At 38.2% G+C, this 14,893-nt stretch overlaps 2 protein-coding genes and 1 long non-coding RNA gene across 3 annotated transcripts; 1 reads left to right on the forward strand and 2 right to left on the reverse strand.

Annotated features, from left to right (window-relative positions):
* Positions 1 to 237: 237 nt before the first annotated feature.
* Positions 238 to 4,185, reverse strand: LOC145466842 (NADH dehydrogenase [ubiquinone] iron-sulfur protein 6, mitochondrial-like). Its single transcript, XM_081450557.1, has 5 exons — positions 3,962 to 4,185; positions 3,768 to 3,821; positions 2,909 to 2,990; positions 2,534 to 2,574; positions 238 to 1,753 (listed from the first exon to the last, which is right to left on the reverse strand). The coding sequence occupies exons 1-5, from the start codon at positions 4,085 to 4,087 to the stop codon at positions 1,685 to 1,687; spliced, it is 372 nt and encodes a 123-aa protein (XP_081306683.1). The 5' UTR covers positions 4,088 to 4,185; the 3' UTR covers positions 238 to 1,684.
* On the forward strand, positions 4,083 to 9,087 carry LOC145466841 (retinitis pigmentosa 9 protein homolog). The gene is made up of 6 exons (XM_081450556.1): positions 4,083 to 4,297; positions 4,443 to 4,473; positions 5,772 to 5,901; positions 6,168 to 6,259; positions 7,922 to 7,983; positions 8,521 to 9,087. Exons 1-6 carry the CDS (start codon positions 4,176 to 4,178, stop codon positions 8,753 to 8,755), a joined length of 672 nt encoding a protein of 223 aa, XP_081306682.1. The 5' UTR covers positions 4,083 to 4,175; the 3' UTR covers positions 8,756 to 9,087.
* Positions 9,088 to 9,546: 459 nt separating this feature from the next.
* LOC145466843 (uncharacterized) lies at positions 9,547 to 10,334 on the reverse strand. Its single transcript, XR_014041979.1, has 2 exons — positions 10,130 to 10,334; positions 9,547 to 9,615 (listed from the first exon to the last, which is right to left on the reverse strand). It is a non-coding gene; the product is annotated as an uncharacterized LOC145466843 (long non-coding RNA).
* Positions 10,335 to 14,893: the final 4,559 nt, after the last annotated feature.

The following is a 14,893-nucleotide window of genomic DNA, read 5'->3' on the forward strand; positions in this document are numbered from 1 at the left end:
CCTGACCTATGAAAAGCAAAGATATTATTATGTACATGTATGGTAACATAATAACATCATTCCATATATTTCTTGTTTTGTTGTGGCTAGAAGTACTGTGTGTCATAGAAAGATGCATTGTTTGAGATTAAAATTTCAATTTTCCGCAAGTTAATGTAGATGTGACCACATAAGCATATTTGGTATCAGTAGTACACATATATCAGTTGCATGGTTAGTGTGCTCGCCTCCAGATCAAGCAGTCCGGGTTCAGGCCCTGGCTGGGGACATTGTGTTGTGTTGTTGAACAAGACACTTTACTCTCACTGTGCTTTCTCCACTCAGATGTATAAATGGGTACTGGCAAATTAATGCTGGGGGTAACCCTGTGGTGGACTAGCATCCCATTCTGGGGGGAGTAGAAATAATTGCAGTCACTTCATGCTACTGAAACCAGAGATATGCATTGGCCTGATGGGCCACTTGGCTCATATGCAGGCTTTACCTTTTTACAGCAGTTGCAGGGTTTCTAACATAACTGAACTTTGATGTTTTAAGGGTTTCATTAAGGGTGTAACCTATAACACCTGTTATGGCTGAGTATGCTTGATTTTCCCTAAATGCTACAGGTAAAATTGCCAGTTGTTGATAGAATTCAGCCACAAAGTAAGAAGTTTGCTACGGGTGTGGAGACCGAGGCTACAGGTGACTCAAAACTTAATGACAGACCTGATGAGCAATGCATTATAGACGTAATTGTTTTTGCACACCTGTGCACAGCATTTTTCAAGTGTGGAAGGCATACAAAGTTCCTTTCATACAGCATGGGAAAGTGGTATTGTGTCACAATACTGCAGGGAGTAATTTAAAATTTTAGTTGAGAGCACTCAAGAAAATGATAGTGTCTCATTGTGGAGTTCAAACTAACACTCATTTCAAAATGCTCACTGGGACAAGTTTTTGCCTGTTGCTCCGTGAACATCGACTGTCTGTTACCCTGTAACTTTTCATGGTAGTGAGACGAAAGCTTTGGGTCATGAACATGTACTATGTTATCAGTGTATGTTGATCAGTTTGTTGATGATGTGATTTTCTGTCTTCATGGTGGTGTTTTCACATTGGCCAGCAGAAGTTGGTATTCCAAACAATAGACAATTTTTTGCCTAAGAAAAAATCTCAGGGAGAGAAACAAATTTCACTGTTTGGAAATTGTGACTGATGCTGACATGGCCTCCACGATGTCATGTGAAAATGCTCTGTGATGGTTCTTTGCCTTTGAGAAGTATTTACATTATGTACAATGAACATGTACATGTACAGCCTGTAGTTCAGTTTACTTGGCAAATACCACCAATGATATTGGCCAAAGATAAAAAACGTACTGACATACAAAGAAACAAAGGCAAAATAGGGTCTGATCATTATTTATTTACTTATTTCAAAATGTTTACACTGACTTTGATGTTATGACAAAAGACTGTAATGCCAGTTAAGGGGTTAAGTAATATTATTGATACCCTCAAAGAAAATTCAATCCTTCACTCTTTAAACTGTGTACTTGGAAAATGTGTGCTACCTGGCTGAAGAAAAGACAAATTCAATGCTTATGTCAGAAATCAAGACAGTAGGGTAAAAGCTATGTACATTTTCATTTGTGAATGTTCCATTTAATTTTGCAATAACATCAAAAAGACTGGTCCATTCATCAGTGATGTTCAGCAGCCATGACAAATCTTAATCCACAATAACCACAAGCATGAGGTCCATCTTGGTCCTTTAAGACAGTACATGGAAGAAAATAAAAAAAGAAAGGAAAAAAAGGAAGCTTAGAAACAAAAAATATATTTAATGATAAATTAGCCTCAGTTGACAGGGAGCTCTTGTTGCCTGGTTATTTCTTCTCTTGTGTGAGAGATGTGGAGATTTACATGTAACTCCTGAAATTCTACACCGGTTGATTATTTAAATTCACAGAGTCTCTTGTTTGTTGATGAGCATTTTTTAAACGTTTAATGATTTCAAGTAACAACCAAGAATACAAGGCACTACACTGTACATGGGCTTACTGTATGACTCTGTCAGAGTATGTCTCGATGAGGCTGAATCAACATTTCTAAATGCACATGGAACTTTAAAATTTGTTTTTGAACAGGATGAACAGAACGATAACTGTACTATGTTTATGCAATTGACAAAATGACAGAAGTAATGGCAAATGAATGTACGTATATTCTTGTACAAATAAATGCTAGTACTAAATACTTACATGTACATGCAATCAAAAAACTACTGTAACTGACACAATACAGCACAGTAAGATATACAATGTACAGGGTTCCCTGAATTAACTTTACCATCAGTCATTGAATTTCAGTTAACAGGCACACCAAGGTGGCAGCCAAATGGGTTTCTTAACTTTGTATCACAGCACTGTATTGCAGTAACACCCCTCACAGCTGCTATATAATTTAACTGTTAACACAGCATAAAATATGTGTTGCATAAATGTATTAATTTTCAAGTAAACGTGAACATTTTCCACAAAAATCCTTACCAAGTTAATGTAGACCTTTGGGTGTCCAAGAGCCCCTCCCCCTAAAATACAAACCAAAAAGTTAACTGGATGAATGTAATCTGTTTTCCTTACTTTGGAAATATACAATCCTTTGGGTAGTTTACAAGGACAAAACAAAGGAGACTGAGTTGATTGTTTCCTCTACAAAGGAAGCAAGAAGCACAACACTAAATTAACTCGAAATGAGGGCATGGATGGGTGTGCTGCAAAGAAAGAAAAGACCGCTTTGCTGTTCTCTTTTGTTACTCTTTAACATTGTTTGATATATAATAACAAATCTAATAAAAGAGATACCCCTGAAGAGGAAATGTTGAGGAAAGCTAATTTGTGCCCTGGAAAGTTAAAAGTCCTGACCTCCATCACACCATACATGGCGTCCATGGATTTCCTTTGGTGGTTCTTCATCAATTAGGTCAATTGCAAACTTTTCATTCACCTAAAAGTACACAAACATTTTCAGTCTAAATACACATACAGTGCACCTACTGCACAAGTGCTTTTTCTGATTAACATCCTTTCAAACCTTCATTTTACTGGAATTAATGTTGCTTAATGAGTGACTCTTGGGGAATTCTTGGTTTCTTAGGAAGAGAACTATGTCTTTCAAATAATTTATCGTGTGCACCCAGTGTTGGATGGGACTAGTTTTCAGACTTTTTAAGGGAAGTATTACCATGGTCAGACCTCCCATGACTGAACACCTTTGCAACTGCATTCATATGGTTGCTAAGTGCATAACGTGACCATAACAACAATGTCTAAGCATTCAAATGGTGTGAGCTAAATTGCATTTACAAAAGTGATTTCAAATGTGCCTCAGTGCATCATCAGCTTTAATCACAAAGTTTCTTCATTTTCTGGTTTTGCAGTTACTTGCAACATGCTGTTGTGCAACAATCCTGAGTCAGTATATTGTTAATTTTGGTACCTACAGTGTATAGAAGTCCAAAACCAACATCAATAATGATTATGCTCTTTGATATTATTAAGTTTATGTGTTTCTTTCAACTTTGATTAGTTCGTAACTATTTGGCTGAGTGAAGTTTACAAGCCAGTGATGGTTACATGCTGTAAAGTAAATGCATATACATGGGGTTGGCTGGGGTTTATAATGATGATTTTGGAAAACAAAATTGTTCGATGAGCTCGTAAAGAGTAATAAAATTGTAGTAATTGTTACAACATTATTCAATATTGGAAGACTTAAGCCTACCTCCTTTTGCCTGTCTGTAAAACGAGCAAGTCTGTAATCGTTTGAATCCCATTGCTACAAGTTCATAAGAATACAATATCACACAATCAATATGATATTAATCAACACAAGATCAGGAGAAAGATCGTTTTAAGTTTCTTAGAATGTATTGCTTATTGTTTTGTTTCATCGATTTCTTTCAAACCCTGAACTACCTGGCCAGTATGTGTCACTTTATCAGGAGCAGCGTAACTTCGTACAGAAGAATGAAGAGCTGCCACTGAACGGAGGTTATTTCTAACAACAAATCGTCGGAAACCAAGTCTTAAGGAGGCCGCCATCTTGGCCAATAGCAATCCCACAATTCAATTGGCACTTACAGTCTATGACGAGCTAGTTGGTCTGCGGTATACCTTCGTAGACAACAACATGTCGGACAGGAGAAGAGAGCGTAAGGCAAAGGGTGAAAAAAGTAAAACAAAAGAAGGGAAAAGAAAAAGAAAACGTAGTGAAAGTGATGAAATAGAACTGGCTAAACACTATGAAACATTGTAAGGACATATTTTCCTTAAATCGTTTCTGTATACTGCCCTGAAAGTTCTGCGATGCGTGCATGTTGGATTGCATTGTGGGCTTGGGGAAAGTTTCAATTTGTCAAGACTTCCTTTTGACTCAGGAATGTGCTTATCTTTGCAGCTATGAGCAGCCACCCCCTGGGATTATAAAGGTCAGTGGCGAATATCTTTGAAATCGTGCCTATGACATAGCTGATCAATGGTCATCAATCTAAAATTATTGCACCAGTCATTTGATACCCCTGCACCCCCCCCCCCCATTGGGGGATACCCGGGGCATTCACTTTTACTGTCAGTGAAATGCAGTGAAAGCCTCATCTTGCAGGGAAAGAAATTCAGGGTGAACTCCCTGCCCTCTAAACATCAAACACAATTCATTAACTAGATTATAATTTTTTTTTAACAACTAGAGCTTTCACGGGAGTTTTTTCATGCTACTGAGGTCAAGTCAAAGTTTGATATTAAGTGATTGAAATCATACCTTCTCCATCAGTTGTTCAGCCTCCATGTTTTATGTGAACAGGCAACTTGAACCCAGTCCTCTAAAAGAGGTTGTGAACTGCGAGTGAAATCCCTGCCAAGCCCCTGCTCAGCCCCTGCATTGTATAGTGAAGCAGTGTAAAAAGGTGCATTCCCCGACTATCGATCGGGGCACCTAATTCAAGTAAAAACGAGGTGGAAACCCCCAGATTGCCCTGGGTATCCCCCAATTGGGCTGTAGATAAAATTTAATTGCCGATTATAAACAATTTATTGTTCACGACTAAATATCTAGTCTGTGGAGGCCCTAAATAAAGTAAAAGCCCAGAAGTCAGTAATGTTCACCGTCATTTTTTTTTTTCAGTTTTTGACTGAAGCCCTGGAGAGTATTCTTTGACTATCATCTATGTTTGTCTGTTAGAGATTCTTACCCTCCCGATTTGATGTGTTGCCTCCCGCTCTCCTGATTCTTATCAAGTTCTCCTGATTTATCATAAAATTGTGAAAACAAGGGAAAAAATGCTAATCTTAAGTATTTTTTTTGTGATGTATTACACTTTCTTCTCATATTACCTCACCCAGTCTCTCACCACCTGTTGTGCAGACTCATCAGGTCAGCAGTCTTACTCCATTTAGCAGCTCCAAAATGTAGCAAAAAGCATTTGAGAAAACCTAAATATGCAAAATTTCCCGGTGGGCATGCCCCCGGACCCCACTAGAGGCTGCTGCCTCTGGTGCTAAAAGAGTCTCCCTATTTTCCTTCAAAAGGGGTTGGAATCTCTGGTTTGGAAACACCAAGTTATTCCAAAATCTAGCTGATGAATTTCCTGAGCTTGCACACACTATACCTTGTGCAGAATACTGTACTAAGTGTGTGAAGTTCTGATCTGACTTGGGATGATGACTTTTTGCCATCTAGAATGGAATTCATACGAAATGATTGCTTTGTGGGTCTCTTGTTATAATCCAGGAGAAAGACGAGCCCCCAGAGGACTGTATTCCTGATTTACCAGAAAACAAGGATGCAAGGGAATTTCTTGCTCACGCCCCTTCTAAAGGACTGTGGATGCCCCTTGGAAAGGAAGTTAAAGTTATGAAATGTGAGTTTAGCAACTGCCTAAAGTATTTTAAGGGTTAAAGTATATTTCAGGCCATTTCAACCTGAAACCACTTGAGCTGAAGCCTGCCACATTAGCCATAAGGCAAGTTAACATACACCCCAGAGTAACTAGATAATATGTTATACACAAGTGTTTGTCCCAGCCAGTGAAATGCCTTTATCTTATGACTTGTTAGTGTCAGCTTTTCAATTTATCATGTATATGGTCCCAGAGTGATGTGTTTATAATGCATGTGATTCTTTCAGGTTGGCGCTGCAAATCCTATGGCCACAGAACAGGTGACAGAGAATGTCCCATGTTTATCAGTGGCAACAAAGATATTGAAAAGTTCCGAATGGTGAGGTCCTAAAAGTAACAATATTTTTATCATCATTCTCATCATTAAGTGTTCAATACTTGTAAAAATTTCAGAACCCTCATCTAAAAAGTCCTTGGCAATGCTTTAAAATTCAAGCCTTGACTAAAGTTACCTAATGCAATGTGATTGATAATAATGATGGTGTTTTTCCTTTATGGGTAGATATAACCATAATAAATATTATGTTCAGAATGTGGCTGATGAGAGTAATCCTCACCCATATACAGTAAATCAGTACTAGTTTAGAGGTTCACAATTTAAACAACAAGACAGATGTAGACACACATTTCAAAGAAGCAAAGCAGGGGCTGCCACATTGTTAACAACTACACATTGTAGGCTGGCTACTCACTATCTACAACAGGATAGATGGTGAGTAGCATAGCTAGTAAAATGTGCATGTAATACATACTGTAAGAGTAATCTGGGCCATTTCAGCTTTTGCAGTTTCTTCATTCTTTTATTACAGTTGAACATTACAGCACATTTTACTTTCTTGTAATGATTATTTTAAAGCTTGATTTGTCATTCAGTGGTAGCTGTCTAATTCACTGAAAGTTAATTTTGTACTTGAGTACACAGGATTAAAAAAATAGACATTGAAAGTAAACAATGCTAAAAAAGAATTTCTTAGTTTATTCATATTTGGGTTTCTGTTAATCAATACCTGGTTTTGGATTGATCTCGCCTTGGCTGTAGAAATTTTCATACAGTTCTATGGCTCTACTTTTCATTACAGTGGAGCTCCTGCATGCTGAAGGCATGCAAGTGGAGCCCCGTAGCTTAGAAAATTTGATAAACTATCTGATCAAATTATCTCAAATATAATTATTTGGTTGTCACATGACTGTCCGTACGTACATACGTCCATACGTACATCTGTATGTATGCCCATTCATGTAAATCAATGTGAAATGCCACTCTGCAACAACCTAGTTCCCAGGGCTTTTCCCTTAGAGATCATGCTGGGTAGGTTCATTGTGTACATCTGTGATATTGGGCATCCATGTTATGTTCAATTGACACCTGTCAAAACTAGGTATCTGCTTACCAGTATCACATGACTGTATCACAGGCTCATTTTACATTGAGGTCACATGGTGTTTTGAAGTTGACTGCTGCCCAGGTACAAGTTTTTGATTGGATCGCAGGCTCAAGCCAGGTTAACTTATCGTAAGCGGGAGCTCTGCCAGGGTTCATATGGGTCCTGGAAAACCTGGAAAGTCCTGGAATTTTACTGCGGCATTTTCCAGGACTGGAAAGTCCTAGAAAAGGGCTACTGGTCCTGGAAAGTGCTGGAAATCTTTTAAACTGAAGTAAAAAATATGAAATGTATGGCAGACAGCAAGGAGAATTAAAATTGAGATCTTGGGAGTGAAAGGGTTGATGTGAATTTTAGAGTCCTGGAAAAGTCCTGGAAATTTGTTTCTGGAAAAGGGTACAAACCCTGTTCTGCTTTTAGGCTTGGCTAAATCTATGTCTTATTTTAATTGTCATCTTGCTTCTGTTTGGGAATCTGTACTGCATTTTTCTTGATGTATGAGGAAAAAGTAATGCAGCAAATGAATCAGTCTTAAATAAAAATATAATTATATATTTGTCTGTGGGCCACTACATGTACACAAAAATGTCTTCTTTTAGGCACATGAAGACCCAATGCATGAGTTCATCCAAGATAAAAAGAGAGCAGAAAAAGAAAGCAGGTAGGATTGTTAAATGCTGGTTAACAAGTAATGCTGTTTTGTAATTACTCCCACTGATCAGAGTAATTTCTGACTGAAAACTTCATGGCTGACTTAAACACATCAAAACTTTGCAGCAAAATTCTATAGCATTGAAAATTGTCAAAAAAGAAAACAATTGACCTTATGTATTCAGGAAGATTATGTGCAGCAACAAACGTTTTTCACAAAGACAAGCAGGTTCTACATCGTGATAGGCCTTTGTCCTTGAGCTGTAATGGCAAGAAAAATTTGAATTGAAAATAATTATATATGTTGTAAAGAGCTTTCCTGGACAGAAAGTGGTCGCAAAATTTTGTGTAAAACATGAATCAGTATTTCATCGCACAGCTGACAGAGAGGAAGAAAGAAGTGTGCCCTTGCTGTCATGCCATTGGCATGTGATACATAATGTCATGTCACTGCATAATGTCACACTATTAATGTCACACTAATGTCACGCCACCGAGCAAGGAGCAGAACCACACTTGAACTTAGTTGGAAATCTTGATCTTTCAGAATAGAACAACTCAAGGCATTACTTGATGAGTCCACAACAAGTGAAAGTGATTCAGATGAAAGCTGTGAGGATTCCAGTCATAAAGAAAAGAGAAAACGGCACAGAAAATTGAAGGCGCATAAAAAGAAAGAGAAAAAGAAACATAAACACAAACGTCGGAAATCATCAAAAAGCGCTGACAGTGACAGTGATTCAAGAAAAAATAATTCAAAGGAGAAGAGAAGTGCAAGATAAATTTCTTATTATCAAAATGAGGATAGAAGAAACTGGCAGAGTGATGGGGCTGAGATGTATTGGTACATGTACTGTACATATGTATGTAGCTCATTGAATCATACCAAAGAATGGCTTGAAAGGAGAAAACAAAAGCCAGATAACATAACTCTGGAAGAATGCTTTGTCATAAAGGATGTTGTCCTCCTTGACCTCCTTGTTACTATGCTAATGGATTTGGTTCTGCTTCCATGCCTTCACTTGTTTGGTTGTCTGTTGAGGTCAGATTTCATGAAGGGATCACGTGTACAGAGACAGTTGCTAGCTTTTCTGTCGAATGCTAGCAGGCCATCCTCAAGAGATGGCTGGTACTCATTGAGACTACTGGTTGGAGTTGAGAGGCACTGTGAAGATTAAGGTGCCTTGGCCAAGAACGCAACACAATTACTTTCTATGTAGGTACAGACAGTTAGGACAATAGTTATTACCTTGATTGGAAGAAAAAAAAAACCTGTTTTGATTGTAATCGTGTAAAAGATGTAGAATGGAGGCTCTACGGAATGTAATAATGTGCTCTAGCAACTTATTGAGAAGCAAACCAATCATGGCTGCTCTTCATGCCTCAAGGACAAAGCAAAACAACTGGATGACCAATGGTATTTTTAATGAATACACGTATTGATTACTACAACTTCTGTACCGTACTTCAATTCACCAAACTGATGAGGCAAACTAACACCTTTTGTACGCTATCAAGAGAGGATGATGTGATCACCCTCTCTTGACTCTAGCTAGCTAATGTCAAAATAGGCCAAACGCATTCATCATTGTGGTGGTCTCGTCACATCACACTCCTTTCTTCTTGACCATCTGAGGAGACTCTGCAAGATATTGTGGAAACTTGAATTAATATCACGCCACAGGCAACCAGTACATTCTCTATTTATATCATCAGGCCTGGTGAGGATGGATCATGATGGTGTTAAATCGGAAGGAAAATTCGCCTGCGCTACACTGCTGGTAGTTTTGCCTAAAAACTCCATGCTGTTGTGGTTATTGTTTCCTTCAAAAACGATATATTCCTCATCATGGTAAAATAAGTATCTTTGTTATTCTTTTTTTTTTTAATTAGTTTGGAAGAATTTCAGACACAAGAGTTCGAACTTTCATTACTTGCTGGTGTGATTGACCGTGCGTCTGCTCAGTAATAGATCACAAATGACGTCATAGATCATAAATTACGTCAAATTGTGGTAAGAACAAAAATGTGGCACTGGAGGCGATAACCGAGTTTGTCACTGATATCCCAACGTGTTTGTTTCCGTCATTTGGAAAAGCCGAAGGACGAGAGTGACTGAGTTCAACCTTGGTCCAAACCCTAAGACATGGTCATACCTTCATCACTGACTTGTAGATCAGAATTCACATCAGCCTCTGTGATCGTGTCATCGATTTCTTTCTTTGAGTAGCTCTTGTCACCAATGGTAAAGCCTTCGCCGGTGGTGTCAAATGTTTTAAAATAGTTCCCTGTGTCTTCTTGAGTGATTGGATCACCAATTTGACTGGCCATGTAGTCTTCAAATTCAGCATATTCCACCATTCCATTTCCTGAAAATTATCAGCAGTCAATGATGCAAATGAAAACAAAAGCGACTTTAATTCGGTACTACTGAATCCTCCTTATCTTCATTTGCGGTTGCCAATTACTTTGTTTAATTTGTCCAAGAATTCAGGCCTCTAGAGATCACCAACTACAGTATCCAGTAGTGATTTTTCAACACAGTGAATAGACCTTTCCCGCATTCCACTTCAGTGCCTATGAACTATAGCACCAGAGCAAAGTTTTGGGTGGACATTTTCATACATTTTCTGTATTTGCTGTATCTCACTCTGATCCTAGCCTCTTCCAGGCGTTCAGTTAAAGAGGCTACCCTGACCTTGACTGGGTGCCATTGTTAGTACTATTGTTTGTTGGAATGCGGGAAAGGTCTATTAAAGGACGAAATAAAAACAAAGCTCAAAATTCGCCGCTCCTGCTATCTAACTACTGTATCACACCTTCTTCGACCTTCCCAGCAGCTATATCCTCCACTCAACCGTGCCACCAAATAAAATTTTTGCTCTAGTAAACTTCAATTCTCTCTGCCACTCCACAAAATAAAGGTCATCTGTGACTAGACAAATTCCTTCCTCACTCCCACCCCACTAGAGATGGAGTTCAAGTGGTTACTAATTATAACCACTGTAATGCCTTTCCTGTAGAAATTAAACGGTAGAGCGGTATAAATCCGTTCCATCGCCTATGTAATAGTAGTATTTCAAGTTATATAGATATATATATATAGGATATGTTATTTTTTTAGAGATAGCATGTTACCATCACGGTCCACATCTTTGATCATATCTTTAGCATGGCCAGCTGAGTCCCCCTCTCCAGAGTTCTTCCTGGCCTCTATGAGCTCTTCCACTGTGATATGTCCATCACCATTTTTGTCAAACTTTTGGAAGCCTTGCATTTCTAACAAGTTAAAAATACGCATAAAGTGCCCATGACGTAAACAATAATTGCTGCTTATTTGAAAGGCTGTTTAAAGTAAAGAAGAATGGTGTCTTTATTTTTGGAATATCTTTTTACGTTTTAGAGATATTCACGTTTTTGTATTATGCAAATGAGGAAAGCGATGACGTCATAAATAGTCCCACTTAAACAATAAAATACTGAATAAAGAATATCTCTAGAAATATTGGAGCAGTGTTCTTCAAACTTGGCACCAGAAATGTACATTACAAAAGAAACAGAATGACCCTACTATGTTGTTGCCATAGCAACGATATTGGCTCCAGTCTCTTTCTGTGGAAAACCAAATATCCCCATTTGCAACCTTTTAAAGTGGGACAGAGTGTCTTGATCGGAACACACAAGGCTCCCATATTGTCTTCACTCTCTCCATTAGATCATTGGGAGTGAATGATCCTTGTTTAAGATAAAATCTGGGAATTTTAGTCTTAATTATAGCAGGACCAGCGGCATAACTGTTGTCATGGCAACGGCAGAACGGGTGTGATGTTTCATTTGTGATGTAAATTTCTGGTGCCAAGTTTAAAGAACACTGCTTTAATATTTCTAGAGACACTTCTTGATTGAGTGTTGTACTGTTTTAGTGGCACCACCTATGACGTCATCACTTTCCTCATTTGCAGAATACAAAAACGTAAATATCTCTAAAACGAAGGAACTATTTTTGGAATGATAGCAGTTTCATTACACATGAGAATTGTGAACGTTTTTATTTTTACTGCGATTTGAGTGCGTTTGAACAACACACGTTTTCGGGCATTATGTATTTTTTTTTCGAGCAATGAGGTCACCGTCTCCGTTTTCTTGCGCTTCGCGCCAGTAACATATATTTGCAATGCTTTAAGTTTTGATTGGTTCACTGGATTTGCATGCTTATGGACGCTGCTCATCAGATTAGACGACCTCGCGTGGACAAAAAAGACACAAATCCGTACTTATTCTGCTCCACCCCCCCGCCCCGCCCCCCACCACCTCTACAATTCCTAGACTAGCCTATCTCAGGCGCTCCCCAGTCTTCCTTCGAGAAGATGGAAAAAGCGGGCGGGATATCCCGCTAATTTTCTTAGGCCGCCTGCTTTTTCGATCATCAGCACTGACCGAGAGCCTGAAACGAGCTATTCCTAGACGTCATACCAGCAAGCAGGGCGTCAGTCGATCGCTGTCGTCCTGGTAAAAACTGAAAAAGAAGAGTCGTTTATGATTCCATACCACGTCTAAAATGCGATCACTAATCGCAGAAAAATTAACGCTAAATTGAAAAAAGTAATAGAGGATAACAAGGAAAAGGTTTTTCTGTTTTGATTTTGTTCTTGCGTACTTGACAAACTATGAAAGTGAAGAATGATCATCGCAGTTGATTTTCCAATTTAAGCAATCGGAAAGAAGAAGCCTGAAAAAATCAGGGCTTCAACGGGATTCGAACCCGTGACCTCCGCGATACCGGTGCGATGCTCTACCAACTGAGCTATGAAGCCACACATTGGGAGCGAGGTCAATCAATTGAGTTCATATCTTCCGTGAGGAGTGAAATGATGTGAAGTTTATATGAAATAATTCATATATGAACTGCGGTAGTAGATGAAAGTGACGAATGATCATCGCAGTTAATTTTCCAATTTAAGCAATCGGAAAGAAGAAGCCTGAAAAAATCAGGGCTTCAACGGGATTCGAATCCCGTTGAAGCCCTGATTTTTTTATTTCATATAAACTTCACATCATTTCACTCCTCACGGAAGATATGAACTCAATTAATTGACCTCGCTCCCAATGTGTGGCTTCATAGCTCAGTTGGTAGAGCATCGCACCGGTATCGCGGAGGTCACGGGTTCGAATCCCGTTGAAGCCCTGATTTTTTTCAGGCTTCTTCTTTCCGATTGCTTAAATTGGAAAATTAACTGCGATGATCATTCTTCACTTTCATCTACTACCGCAGTTCATATATGAATTATTTCATATAAACTTCACATCTTGACAAACTATGTTCACTTTGAACCCACTTGAGTGCTGATTGACGTTTTTTCTCTTTTTCTTTCCTTAGTTACCATATATTACATTCATTGACTAGTTTGTACAGCAGATAGATAACCTACATATATTAATTACTTTAAATCAACCTCCTTAATTCCTTATCTCGTACAAAAAGTTAGCTACTTAGTACCTACAAAAAAACCCTTATATAGACCGCTTGGTAGTTATCTTACTTGACAAGGGAAATAAATGCGCCCAAAGGCTCTCCTCAAAGTATGAGTGTTTATGTAGGAGGAAGAAAGTAGGAAGATGTGGAAAATGCTAAGAAAAGATAGGGAAATGATTCTTTTCACCATCATTAGATATCATTCACCTTCATTAGATTCTATTCACTATCATTTGACATCAGTCGCAATCATTAGACATCATGGAATCAACCTTGGAATCAGTATATTTCGTCAGATCGAAAATACACTTTGTAAAGGTCGATCATGCTTTGAAGCATCGAGAATAAAAGACCACACAGGTCGACACAGTGTGCAACGAGAGAATGATAGACCAGGGATTCTGGTAGCGATTGATTTACAGAAAACTTTCGAATTTTTAATATTTTAAACATTCTTTGGATCAGTTTGGCAGAAATCTAATTTTGGAACGTATTCGTTTTCATGCCGAAGACACGGACTTCCTATACAAAGTTAAATTAGCTAAGTATGTAATAGTTTTACTACAAGTGCTGATCGTATCGTTTTTGTGTAAATCGTAGTCCCATAAGGCGACCCTCTTTCGCCTTTACGCTTCATTCTTGCCTTCCAAAGACTTGCATATCATAGAAGACAAGACTTTAAAACTCACGGATTGGCGCATAAATAATGAAGGTAAAGTAAAATTAGCGCCTTTATCAAATAATGTGGTGTGTGGTTAAAAGGTAAGCTATTTGTAATTCTAAACTTGAGCTCTTTTCGAGATTTCAGTTTTGGTCTTTACGCAGATCTGGCCAGAAAACAGAAATATTTGCAGATGGACTTTAAGACCTCTGCGAGGTTAAAGTGCACACATCGATTAAAATACAGGAATTTTCTTTTCATTACCACAAGCCAAGAAGAAAAACAGAAAAAATAAATTTATATGTTATTCCTTTTTCACGAAAATTTAAAGAACTCTTAGCATGTGGAAGTGGCGAGCTCTTCTCTTACAGTACTCGGAAGAATTTGGATTGTTATTGACACGTTTAATTGAACTAAATTTATGAGTAATGTTCCTTAATTTCTATATCAGGTGACCTTATGAAAAATGTACTTGGCTAATTGTTCTATTCTGTTGTTTTATCCGAAGGATTACCATAATGATAAGATCAAGTGATCCGCTCTTATCAGTGATCTATATATAAGAAAGCTTGATATTTAATCTATAGGTTTGTTTACAGATTGAAAAATATATTGACGATTGTAATTAACAACCCTTGGAAACACTTTTTTCGACAAATTCAGGTGAAGTTGGCTTGTTGTAACTTTTACGTCGACCGTGAACTTTTTATTTATCGGCGAACTCAGTTTTCACGTACTGCCTCGTGCAAATGTAGTTTACAACCCAAACAATATGGAATGATAAGT

This window comes from Orbicella franksi, chromosome 13 (assembly GCF_964199315.1).
Source record: "Orbicella franksi chromosome 13, jaOrbFran1.1, whole genome shotgun sequence".
NCBI classification, from domain to species: Eukaryota; Metazoa; Cnidaria; class Anthozoa; order Scleractinia; family Merulinidae; genus Orbicella; species Orbicella franksi.